A 13108-nucleotide genomic window follows, 5' to 3' on the forward strand; every position below is an offset into this window, starting at 1 on the left:
AGTCCTATGTTCTCTTAATGACTCCTTGAGGCCATCTCTCATGCTGACATCACTGCTAACAAAAAAAGCCTGTTACACTTTACACAAGCAGCGCTGCAGTTTTCAATAGGACAATTATAGCCAGAATCCTAGAAAAGGAGATGGAGCCTGACCAAGTCATCTGTACAGTACAAGCCATTTCAGTGTCAAGAAATAAAAAAATGGTATAGGATATGCATGGAAAGTATCCCGCATCAAACAGAGAACAGCCAGATGAGGAGATAAATGACAGCAATTGCCAAAACATATGTTCGTAATATAAAATAAATTTTGAATCTGGAAACCATAAAAGTCACCTTCAGTCAAAAACACATCACGCAGACATTAGCAAGGATCAAGGCCTACAGAAGTGGTGGTCGCAATTTCATCCATCTTCATTATGGTAAAAGCTAAGCTGGCTAAGAAACAGTAGCAAGGCGCTCAGAATGAATGGTACCTTCTCAAATTAATATTTGGAACTGGCTTGCATATAACCTTTCACAAAAAAAATCAAACGTTATGAAACCCAGGGCAACAAACAAAACCCAAAGGGATCTGACTGCAGTTGAAAATGTATTTTTTCAAAACCAACCCTGGCTGAACAGTCAACGTTTCTCCTGTGAGTCATTGATGCAAATTCAGCTCAAAGTGCAGTAGTCACTTCGAAAGCTTTGGGCTGGTCTGTGTGGAAGCTGTGGCACCATCCCTGAAGCTCCACGGATGGCTTTGTGCCTAGGCAATCCCAGCTATGCTGGCTCAGGATGAGCTGCAGGGAACATAAGGACCAGGAAAATGAAAGCTGCTTGCCTGATAGGAAAATCCTTGACAAACACTGAGCCCCAGAAAAAAAGCTGCCTGGCGACTGCCTGCACTGCACGATGAGAATCCCACTTCCAGAGATGACCAGCACTCCTCTTAATCATTAATATTTTACCATCTCTTATTTTTAGAGCTCTAACTATGCACAAAACCTTGCAAACAAAGCAGCGTTAACTCGAAAACAAGCAAAAATACAAACCCAACAAAAACACAAATGGAAAATCTCCAAGCTAGCACGCACAAAACAGTTTCTGTAACACGTGGACACGAGCATAAGGACACCCAAAGCCTCCTCCTGCTCCTCAGCAACAGGACACCCTGCCTGCTGCCACCGCTCGAGAAATACTTGACTGCCTTCCAGCAGAGCCAGGTTTCATTTTACACAAGTGCTTCACTGAGTTAGCAGCGAGGGGAAGTGCAAAGCAAATAACTCATCTCTCCCCGTCCCCCAGCCCAGTTAAAATTTCTTTAGGTCCAAAAGGAATCATCTAACCAAGGAAATCTACTTAAAATTAATTTTAAGGCAAATGGCACATAAAAGCTTTGAATATAGAACTAGACATATAGCTAGACTGTAAGACACACAATCCATGTGCAAACCTCTAAACCCATCTATTTTTTTCCTATTAGAAATTACAAGTGTTGTTAAAACCATACATTTAGCATAAATTTAACCCACTTATCTTTTGCCAGAAAAAGCCAATGAAATATGCAGGGGGACAGTTATACACACGTTAATTGGCCCCGCTGAACAACTTTAAAAAAAGGAAACTACATCATAAAACCAGCACATTCAATTATTAATTTAGCTTCATTATAAATATGGAAATGATCAGCAACAAGAAAGCAGTGTGGGTAGGAAAATATTAGTCAAGCAAAAATATTTGAAGTTTATACAAACTGAAAAATGATGCTGAAGCTTTAACAACAGTGATGGTACTGAAGCAGCAGTATTGCTCTTGCCCTGAAAGCAACACTGATCTCATTACTTTGTCATTACTTTAAGCACACGATGACAAAGCATCCTGAGATCACCAGAAACTCAGAAATACATCTGCACTTCTAAGCGAAGTAAAATAAAACTCTTCAGACTGCTATGAAGTAAAGAGGAACTTGTGGAAAGTGCCACCATAAAATGCATTTGAAAATAAAATTGAGTTTATAGCCTGTTTCACCTGATAACATTTACCATTCTTCACAAACAAGACCTTCATCTCTGAGACTGCAGCCACAACCAAAGCAGCAGCAGCTGTTTTAACTGTGACAAGTTATACTACATAAAAAAAAAACATAGAGCACTGTACTTTTGTTGCTAGCATGAATGGCAGAGATCACAAGACGAGATGCCATACGCTGATTAAAAATATGGCAAATGAAAGTTTGCCACTGAAGCTTGGCACCTGCTTAAACAGCTAAAACCAGCCATGCAGCAGGAAGAACTCGTCTGTAACTCCCGAGAGCCACGTGGAAAAGCTGTTATGTGGAAAGTAACACGAGGCAAGCCTGCAAACAGCCAGAGTGCAATAAAGTTTATTACAGTTCAGCTGTGCAACTGCTGCTACTGGTGTTGAGAGATGAAAGCTTTATTTTCAATGTCATACATACAAATGTATTGGATTCTTCTTCATTAATCCTCTCATCTCTGATGATGCTACCTGTCAGAGGTAGGTTGATGCTGGTCTATGAATTAAAGATCTCATTTTTTGCTGATCAAAAAGGGCATCTCCAGCTTTATACCTGTTAACATGCCCAGTTCCCCCTCTGTACTGCTATCCCTGCACAACATGCAGTTTGATGAATTACACAACATAGTAAGTTTCAAATCAACTGGCATGGAAAGAAGCAAGGGCATATAAAACAAAGTGGTTTAACGTATTTTCAATATCAAACTCGAAGTGAAATAAAATTCAAGTCCCCCAGATAAGACAGACACTTTACAATTATTTTTTTTTCCTCCCCCTTCTTCATGGGGCACAAATTGTGTTCTTCAGCTTTAAAATTACATGGCTTTGCCTGGGAAGGAGAACGATATGCCACAAGCTCTTCTCTAAACGTCTCTGACACACACACAGGAATCCCAGGGAGGAAGCGGCACGTACCACACAAGCAGCACAGACAAAGCAAGATGCAAAGAGGTTGGAGAAGCAGCGGTGGAAGGATTTCTGTAAGGTCAGAAACAGAATTGAAACAGAACAGCCAAAAATAAGATGCATTGCTTCTTTGACATACGAACACATTTTCTTCTAATATGATTTAAAAGTAGACCAAAGTGTCCCCAGTGGAGAAACATACGTGTATGAAGTGTGTCTCTAAGTGTGAGGGGTTAGGCAGCCGTGCCAACCTACAAACAGCTTCTCTGCCTCGTATCGGTGCCACACAGGAGCAAAGAGAAGGACTCATGATTCTGGTCAGGCTTTTGTGTTTATTTGCCTTCGTAATCCCCAAGGTCCTGAGCAATTGTCAGGTATCTGATACATTTCTCATTCACTACTACTGAGAAAGCTCCAGAGACATGTGTTGTAGTCATTCATTAGAAAAAGGAAATCCCTCCCCCAAAACAGGGCAGACAATGCCTCATTCAACTTCCACCAGAACCTGCCCAAACAGCTCGTAAAGGACGCTTTGCATGCTTCTAAAAAAAGTCCCTGCATTTCCATCTACTGGATATTCAATACGGTCAAGACTTGAAAAGAACTGCATCACACCGAAGGGATACGGTCAGATTAGAGCCATTTGCTTTGTGCCCTTCCTCCTCAGAGTGCTCCCTGCTTATTAATTAACCGATGGCAGCAAACATGATGCAATTGGAGCAGAATGCCACGGCACGGGAGAAGTTAAACTCCAGGAAAATACACGTAGCACATTTCATAGGGAATTTCGTAAGGAATAAAGATTTCTGGCAAGAAAAGCTGTTTATAACATTCCTTTTATTAGTAGTTTAATACTTTGGTCTAGATGTAATTCTATGAACTGGAAGAGATTCTTGTACCACATAACAAAAAGAGCGTAATCAAGATTTGCGACCCTCCTAGTTTCAGACCCAGGATAAATGCAGTTGGTACCAGACTTTTTATTCATACTTATTTCTCAGATTTATTCACTGCGATCGCAACCATCTGCGTGCTCAGAATGAAAAGCCAGGATTTAATCACCTGCAAAGATGATGAAAAGCTTCTAGGCTTTCCCGGGCACCATATAACTTTTCATGGCAATTACAACAATCTTCTGACACGCTAAACGTTGTGATACGATTTGCACAGCAGCAGCACAGGGCCATAAAACATGCAATACTCGAACACTTTGCAACACATTTATAGCTCAAAGGATCGCTCTGCTGCTTTAGCACAGATGAGTCCCAAAGATAATTTTTTCCCCTACTAAGCAAAAATCCACCTGCCCCTTGGCAGGCCAGCGGAATAAAAGGAAGTAGCAGATCTTTTATGGCCCATAACCACATTCAGTCGTGGCGCTCTACAAAAACATTTATTCCACAGCCGAGCTCGGAGTCAACGCAGTGACAAGCACGTAATTGTGCGGCTATTATTGTGCTCAATGACTCTTTTACTCCTGGGGAACAGTGCCTGTGACAGCAGCTGACAGAAGCCTTTGGCTATGACTGAACCGAGAGGTAATATACACGGCCATAAATAACGGTAAGAGTGAATTAAGCAGGCTTAAATTACAACTTGTCTCATCAGCACCCTAAAATTAATGCTCTCCTTGGATTTAAAAGAAATTTTCTACCAAATGCTAAGATGTAGATTATTCCTCTTTTTCTGCAGTAACAGCTTGGAGAAGAATGGATCTGGGAGGTGGGAGCTGGGCTGAAGCAGATGAGCCAAAAGGGGGACAGAAGAGAAAACGGAGACAACAACACGGTGCTGGGGACACCCAACACGACCGCACGGAGGACAGTCCACCCTGCCCGAGCTGTTCCCTCCGGTACCAGGCGCAGAGCCCAAGCTCTGCACGTGCCCCTACTCCTCTGCTCCCAAACACCAGCACAGCACAGAGGCCGAGCACTGCCCAAAATTGCCCCCAGGGAAGGACAACCCACAGCAGCCCAACTGGGTCAGGAAAGAGACGCAACAGGCGTTTGGACAGTGCTCACGAGTCATGCGGATGCCAGCGTGATTCCGTCTGACTGCATCTAGATATCCAGCCTCTACCCAGGATTCGGCACCAAAACATAACCTGGAAGAGGCACCAAGACTTCATTTTTTCAAAAAAAAAAATAAATTGAACTCTTAGGTAAGACTGGAAACTCAAGCAGACGGAACAGGCTGTAATCAAAGATGCCCACGGAACTAATTTCTCACTTCCTGTGCATTGCTACTGCCCACAGGTCTTTGATTATAACCACACGCCACTTTTCATTCCTCTTCGAGATTTTTCTGTTCAAGCAGATCTCTTCAGACAAGATAAGCTTACTGAAGAACGAGGGCTGATCATAGCAAAGGCCTTCTGCAAGAGCCTGTTGTTGAAAAGCCATCAGGAACACAGCAGAGAACTACAGGAAGAAAAAGGGAAGGCTTACCCCAAAGTGGATGAAGGCTGCTTTGGGAAAATGGATTGCATCCTGTCACTGCCACGTATTTCCTTCACAGCACTAAGCAAATCTTCTAATGTGTTTTTCCAAGGTCTTCAATCGTACATTTCCATTGTTCTAGATGTTGGGCTTGATTTCCAGTACTACTGAGGAGTCACCAAGGTATTGGAAGTTAAGAACTGCATTTTTAAAAGTATATATAAAAAACCTGCAATGTCTGGGTTGCTTAAAACCTCCAGGCACGAAGTGCTTTGAACTTGGCACCCCAAATCAGCGAATGCTTTCAGACTCTGTGTAATTCCAAGATTTGTATCTGTAAAATGCAGTACCATGACCTTGCTTCATTTCAGAGATCACATGGAAAATGGTGTTTGAAGCCTTTTCAACAGTAGGGAGCACTAACCAAAGCCCAAGGCAACAGTAACACAATCTGGGATTCACAGCTAAATTTCAACAGTATGCAGAATAAAGAGAATGAAATTCACATGGTTGGTTGCACAATAGGAGGAAAAAAAAAAAAGAATAGATGCTCACTGATCCCACTGGCCTCTGCGCAGAGCAGGGCATGGTTAAAAACCACGGAGTCAACACCTGGGCTGCACGGAAAGTGGGATTTTTTAGGCACGTCCTCATTTTGGAGTGCTTGGGCTACATTCAGAGAAGACCAGGACTGCAAATATTTTAACTTTCAAATCAATAACATGACCAGCCGGGTAAGAACAAAGGCTCTCCTCACTCTACAGAGACTTCTGTGCTCTGTCATTAACAGCAGTGGTTTGTAGTGTGCAATCATAAGTGATGCTGAAATATAGGACTATAGGAACACTTTGGGGGACTTCAAAGTGAAAAATAAGGCCCTTTTCTTGCATATATATAAAGTGCTAGTTTATGCAAAACAATCCTATAAAAAAAAGATCAGAGTCCTCTTTAAATATGTATAATCCAGAGAACTAAAGAAATACTTGAACTCCTTTTATACACCGAACAGTCTAACCTCCAAGACACTTCTAACATGAATGGGTTTTCCCCCCTGTGCTGTTGGGAGGGGGCTATCAGCAGATAAAAGAAAAAAGCACACTGCTCAGCCCGTGACTTCAGCTAAATACACAACTGCTATTCATCTGGGCTGCTTGGCCAGCCTCGGAAACCATGCGCTCCAAGCCTGATTAATTATTAAAGGCAGAAGAACCCTTGAATGAAGCATAAACCCTTGAGTTGCAGCCTTCTCAACCACGTCATGTCGTTTTTAACACAGGCTGTATAATTTGCAGCATTTGTTGTAGCTAACTCTTTACTGCTGGTTCTTCCACTAGAGAAGCTAATGATGTCTGCTGCAGTCTCCAGCTAAACGCAAACCATCCGTTTAAAATTACTTGCAGAGAACGATGTGTTTAGCCAGATGAAAGCAGGAGATCCAAACCTGTCAGCAATGAAGTTTTACCAAACGCAACCCAGCTCTGTAAGCTGTGCTGTAAAAGAAGAAATTCCCAGGCCCACTGACTCAAAGGCTCACTGTTTTACAAAAATAATTAGCAAATCTACAACAGGTCAGTGGTAAAGGGTTTCAAAATCGAATTAAGGTGTGATTCAGAGTTGATACCAGTTTACATGTCAGCCAAACCAGGCCCTCTATTTCTCCTCACCCCATGTAGTCTTTCCACCCTTGGGTTTGCTGGCAGCCCAACACAGGAAGGCACAGCGAGCTGTCCGAGGGCTTGATCCAACTGCCAAGGAGCTGCTGGCTCAGCTTTCAGCCTGGTAGGTACAAACCAAGCTTGCTGGAAGGCACTGGGAGCACTGGTGTTGACTGTGCAGCAGGAGCTGAAGGCAGAGCTTCCCCTTTTGGCATCAGCAGAGAGCGTGGATGACTCTAGGCTGCGTACTTCCACCTGACTTCAGGGAGCACTTAACACAGGTAAGCCACAGAAGAGGGCTGGAGGACACCGCAAGAGAAACTAAAACATTCATTCACCTGTTTCCTAAACTCAAATCTGTCCTTCAGGAGATTGGAGGAGTTGATGTATTCACCTATCAGTCCCTCTCCATTCTCCTCTCCATGTAGCTACAGTTATATCCAAAACCAACTAACACAGTACGCAGACCAGTCCTGACAATAAAATCTGACCGTGAAGGAGGCAGGGAGGTGGAGGACTACTCGAGAAGTAACCAAAAACACATGCAATCCTGAACACCACTTAGGAGGGTTTGCTGGTAGTAAAAGTCTGACTGTGAGTGCCTTTTTTTTTTTTTTTAAGGTCAACTCACTAAAATAAAGGAACTCCAAATGCCATGTATTAGTTTTATTGCAACAAGGCTTAAAAAATACAAGCTCAGACTCCACTTTCCCAGCTGCTATAAAACATGAAGCAAAAGGACTGCCTGCGTGCCAAGAGGCTCTGAACATTGCTGCGAGCCTCAGCTCTCCATCAAAACCCACCCCAACACCTTCAGCAAAACCCATAAACTACCACAGTCAGCTTCTCCCCATATTTAGAAGGTAACAAAAAAACGAGAGAACTGACCTCAGTTTCCCAAAGCACCTCGCTCAGATAACGCCACGAGCCCTGATTAGGAAGTGCCAGGAGTTATGCACAGAACACACGCGTGGTGCAGACCTTCTAACAGTAGGAAGGAAACAAGAAGGAGCAAGATTCAAGTTAAAAAGGGACTGGCACAGTTTGAAGCTAAGGCTGAAAAACCCAACTGGATGCAACAAGCTAGATTACTGTCTAAAACTAAAGAGCCTTTGTTTGCTAAGCCACTAAGTTTGGGGACAGAGCGTCACCTTCCCTCCCTCTTTCCTTACTTCTGGAAATTCTGGGGAACGTATTTTCATTTGGGATTTGGTAAGGGTGGAGGCAGGTATACACATCTCAGCATGAGTCTGAACTACCCTAATGAAATGCTGAGTTTTGGGTTTTAACGCGGCAACTTTAGGGATAAGCAGCCAACACTGTACGCTCTTGTGACAAAACCCCTGCTGCTTGAATGGAGAACCATCCCGTCCCCCTCCAAGGCATCTTAAAGACCATAATGAAATTACATTCCTACAGTAACCCAGAGTTTTATTCAAACAATTGTTTAATTTTAGCATGGTTTGGACTTTGCTGTTGTGGCTATAAGGATCCATGTTTGGGAGTTATGGACGCTGCTATACGAGCCATGCTGTACTTTTCACGCTGTTTTACATTTCATCAACTAAATTTCTGGCAGAAGTTAAAAATACCAATGAGGCCTCGTACTGCAGAACACTCGTAGTCACTGTAATCCATCTAAAAGCACGCAAGCATTTAGCATACAGAAGTTGCACTGACGCTATGCTCAGCCTTTCCTGTTTCTGTGGAGAGCTGCTAAGAAGAAAACTGCAGCGATACCTTACTGGCAAAGTCTTTCACCATGCAGCAGCAGATAACCTTTTTTTTTTTTCCCCTTTTCAGAGCCCTTATTCTCTATTAATATATTCCAGAAACAAGATAGAGTGCTCAGCACATAGTTATCGTACCAGTCAATTTCCATACAACAGCCATTTTTTATATTGCAAAAAGCCACAGATTCCCATTTTCGCCTTTAAAAATGGAGGCTGAGTGGTTTAGGTAATTACAGCTGTCACGGCGGGTTTGACAAATCATTTCTCTGCTCTATGTATGCTTTAGGCCACTGGGAAAGCTGTCAAATAATGACATCAGAGTCTACATTAGGACTGGCGAAATGCAACTACATTTCCTTTCTTATTTGACTCGGATGGTTTATGGCCCTTCCTTTTCCTATTCCCTTGTTGAAAAGGAGAGTGGAACGAACAAATGGATTATAATTCAACCCAAATTAAACGGAGATAGGTAACAGTGAAGGAGCGTGAAAGAAAAAGAGAAGCACATCCTTGCTTTGGTGACGAAGAAGTTTGCTCATTCTTCATCATCAATAAGTTCTGCAAGCTTGAGTCACTTCCTAGAACTCCAGGCTGTAAGGATGAGCACGAAGACCAGCTGGCTGCCTTCCCCTTGGTCTTCCCTGCTCCTTATGTGATCTTAATTCCAGTCAAAGTGCAAACCAACCACGAACTCGTTATTATTTCAATGCCTTCGTAAGTTACCTACTCAGTTCTGAAAACAACCTTGGGCACCAATCTTGGTTTCAGATGCTCTCCGTGGGTCTCCAGCATCTGGAGGCAGCTGGGGCTCTGATATTTCCACTGACATTTTGTGATTGAGGCAAATGATTAATGAGGAACCTAATTTTCCCACTGATGCTTAACAGAAATATTATATTCATTACTATATTACCAGGGCCAGGTGATGAGAAGTGGGTGCTGCATGCAATTTAGGTCTTATCAGAGGGCTACAGCTCACCTGAAAATGGTATCTCTGTATAGGAACACAGTAGTGGAAACAAAACAGGTAAGACAACTGTAATGGGGTGGGGCGAGAGGGGGATGTAATGATCTCAACACAGTCCAGAGATATCTGAAAGCAGGTATAAGTGGAGAAAAATGAGCTTAAATAAGATTACATAAATTGGAATTTGGTCTAGTAAATGCTTCTGCAATTTTCACTAATGTGAAACCACTGCTTATTTACCTAGTTAATAACTAGAATTAGGAAATGAGTATGCAAAAAGCAGCTACTGGAGCTTGAGCACTCGGGTTAGGAGAACTGTCAGCTCTGAACCCAGGAAAGATCCAAAGAGATGTGCTCTTTACATTCATTTAATACTTCAAAATACATATATATTTTTAGCTGATGTAGAGATTCTGCCCTTGTGCATCACCAACCTTAAAATCTGCACCAAGCACCCAACTAACCTGATCCAGCACCTGATCTCTAGCACCTTGTTCCTCCTGCTGACCTGCTCTGGTGGTTCATTTGCGTTAGCACCTTCCAGGCAAGGCCACTGATTCTGCTAAGGCTTAAGGCTATGCTAGCTGCCAGTTTGCTAGCAGCATAGTTACGTTAATGAGGGATGTGATTAACTCCCACCACTTTAAGATGGATGCAGTAACAGTGACGTGCAATTATTTTTATTACTAAAAGAATTGGAATGAGCTATACCAGTATAACGTGATTCACACTAGAGAGGTGTCTATTCTGGCACATAAAATGGAGTAAGATTTGCATATACGTTCTTTCATCTTCACTTTTACAGTTTGGGAGTAATTCCAATGGTTTTGGGAAAACTCCACACATGCATGCTCCATCTGACGTGCTTCGAGTCCTTGTAGCACAGCACGCAAGGAGGCTATTTTAAGTGTTTATAACACTTCAGACACAATTGCACATTCTGATTTGTGACTGCTACCATATAATTGGAAGCTTCACAGGAAAGATATCAACACAGAGAAGTGCATTAAATTTGTAGCTGAGTATTGGGGGCAGAAACACTCGCACAGATTTTTCCCCACTGCTAGCCTTACACCACCTTACACTAAAAAAAGGCACGAGATGGGAGTTATTCACAGCAGCCTTCAGAACTGAGACTTTAAAAGAGAATGCTCCCCCCTTCACTCAATAAGCTTTGCTTCGTACAAGTTCAGAACAGCCCTAGCTTTTTCTAAGGTTCATTGTGATGATAAACACACAGCAGTGTATGGTATGCACTACCGCTTATTAGAATTTAATGCTTCTTGAACAACTACAATGCGAATGGGCATCACAATAGATGGGAACCTCGGTGGAAACCAGAATTCCCACAAATTGTTTAAGAGTACAGTAAATGAATAGCGTTATAAACAAAAAGCCCAAATCTCTCACGAATGCTTACGTTGCATTTACCCACAGATCAGCCCACTATGCGTTCACTGTGCTACTGCACTTGTGCAAAATCCTTCAAACACAAAAATTACACCCTAACAAGGAGCATTTTCGGCTTACAGATGTGTTTAAGGCAGACAAACCACATTTGTCTTGGATTTTTTTCATATTAGTGAGAGATTTTTGCACGAATAGGACATTCTGTCACAGAGCACCAAGTTGGGCAATTTTAAAGGCTCCATTTTGAAATACTTCACTGGCAGGGCATCAAGACACTCACTAATAAAGACGGTAATTTCCAAAAAGCCACGTTGGGAGTTTATTTTTAAGCTAGTATCTTCAAACAAAAGCAGGGCAACGCAACAGACAAAGTTATAAACACAAAGCATGACAAAATCTAGATGACAGCGTAAGTAAACTAAGCTGAAACCAAACGGCCTGCTGATGCCTCCCAAAACCACTGCAACCTCAGTTACACAACCAGACAGTTAAAATAAACGTAAGCTAAGTTTTCTGTATATAATGCATTAAGAAAACTACTCCATCCTATACAAACCCTCCTTGTTTTTTATCTCTCCAATTAATAAGGAGCCACGTTAACATATGCCACAGGTGTTTTCACGTGTTCTTCCTTACAATTGAGGTGCTCACAGGATAAATATACATTCTTAGTCTACTGGGAACATATTTAGAGAGCAGAGGAGAAAACACAGGCTTATTGAACACTCTACCTTGCAAAATAATTTTTAAAGCCTTAATGTTTTTTCTCCATGCAGAAAGAAGGGGAAGAGGACACGATTCCACCCAGAGCACCTTTCACACCTTGCTTATGGCTGTCAGAAGCGATAATAACAGCAGTGTAAGGGCACGAGAAACACCTGCCTGTAGCTCATACACACCAGCCAGCTTGCAAAGTGATTTTTCCTCTGCCAACAGAGCAAAATGTTGATAGGGAAGGATGCTGAGGGTGTGTATGCACACACACAGATACCCAGCGATGCTCACAGACACACACCTCCGAACGAGCTCCTGCCCTGCTAAAACCCCACCGGCGAGCAGCAGGCGCTGCGACAAACCCCGTAAAACCCTTTTTAAAACTCATTTTCTGAGCAGGGGGACAAGGAGGCGAGGCCCAGCGGAGCAGCCCAGGAGCTCTGCAGAGAGAGGGGCAGAGGCAGGGCGGGGAGGGAGAAGCAGCCCGAGAGGAGCAGCACAAGGAGCATCGCCTCAGGACAGAGCCGGGGAGCGGGGAAGCCCCTCTCTGAGCGCTCCTGAGGGGAGAAAATTAAACGGGGAGAGCGTGGGGGGGTCCCCGCCCCTCCGAGCACCCCCTGAGGCAGCTCCCAACGGGCGAGCCGAGCCTCAACCCCTTCAGATCCCCGGGCAGGGCTGTGGCAGAGGCTGCCCCGTCCCGGTGCCGGTGCCCGCCCCGGTCCCTCACCGGCCCGTGTGGTGTCGCTGAGGTCGTGGTTGGCGGCGCTGGCCCGCGGGTAGTCGCGGAGCTTCCTGCCGCTCAAGCTGAGCGTGCCGCTGGCCGCCGCTTCTTCCAGAGCTCGGTCCAAGGAACGGCTCCACGAGCCGGGGCCCGCCGGAGGAGGAGGACACATCGCCGCCGCCGCAGCCGTCGCCACCGCGGTGCCCAGCGGCATCCCCGCGGAGCCGCCCTCCGGCGCCGCCAGCCCCGCGGCCGCCATTTCCCCGCTGCCGCCGCCGCTTCGGCTTCGTGCCGCGCTGCGCATGCGCGGGGCGCCCCCCGGCCGGGAGGACGGGACCCATGCGCCGGCCATGACAGGGAGGGAGGGGAGTGCGCATGCGCCAAGCGCCCCCCCGCCCCCCCTTCATCCCCTCCCTGCCTGTGAGGGCCATGGCGGGGCCCGCCCTGACACCGCCCTGAACAAAGGCAGGGGTCGGGTTATTCACCGTGCCCAGCGCCTCGTCACATAGACACACGGGCACTATGTTCATCCTGAACCCCTTC

General features: G+C 44.6%; 1 protein-coding gene across 20 annotated transcripts in view; it reads right to left on the minus strand.

Annotated features, from left to right (window-relative positions):
- Positions 1-12896, minus strand: part of LRCH3 (leucine rich repeats and calponin homology domain containing 3) — a 64006-nt gene extending 51110 nt beyond the window's left edge. For 5 of the 20 annotated variants that reach the window (XM_027464743.3, XM_027464750.3, XM_027464757.3 and 2 more), the window contains exon 1: positions 12572-12894. In XM_027464743.3, coding sequence (XP_027320544.3) covers positions 12572-12869 — 298 coding nt within the window. In that variant the 5' untranslated portion in view covers positions 12870-12894. Of the gene's footprint in view, positions 1-12571 lie in introns of all 20 variants that reach the window. The other 15 variants (XM_027464755.3, XM_027464746.3, XM_072042543.1 and 12 more) reach the window with 5 other exon arrangements.
- Between the last annotated feature and the right edge of the window lie 212 nt (positions 12897-13108).

The sequence above is a fragment of the Anas platyrhynchos genome, chromosome 9, assembly GCF_047663525.1.
Source record: "Anas platyrhynchos isolate ZD024472 breed Pekin duck chromosome 9, IASCAAS_PekinDuck_T2T, whole genome shotgun sequence".
Lineage (NCBI taxonomy): Eukaryota > Metazoa > Chordata > Aves > Anseriformes > Anatidae > Anas > Anas platyrhynchos.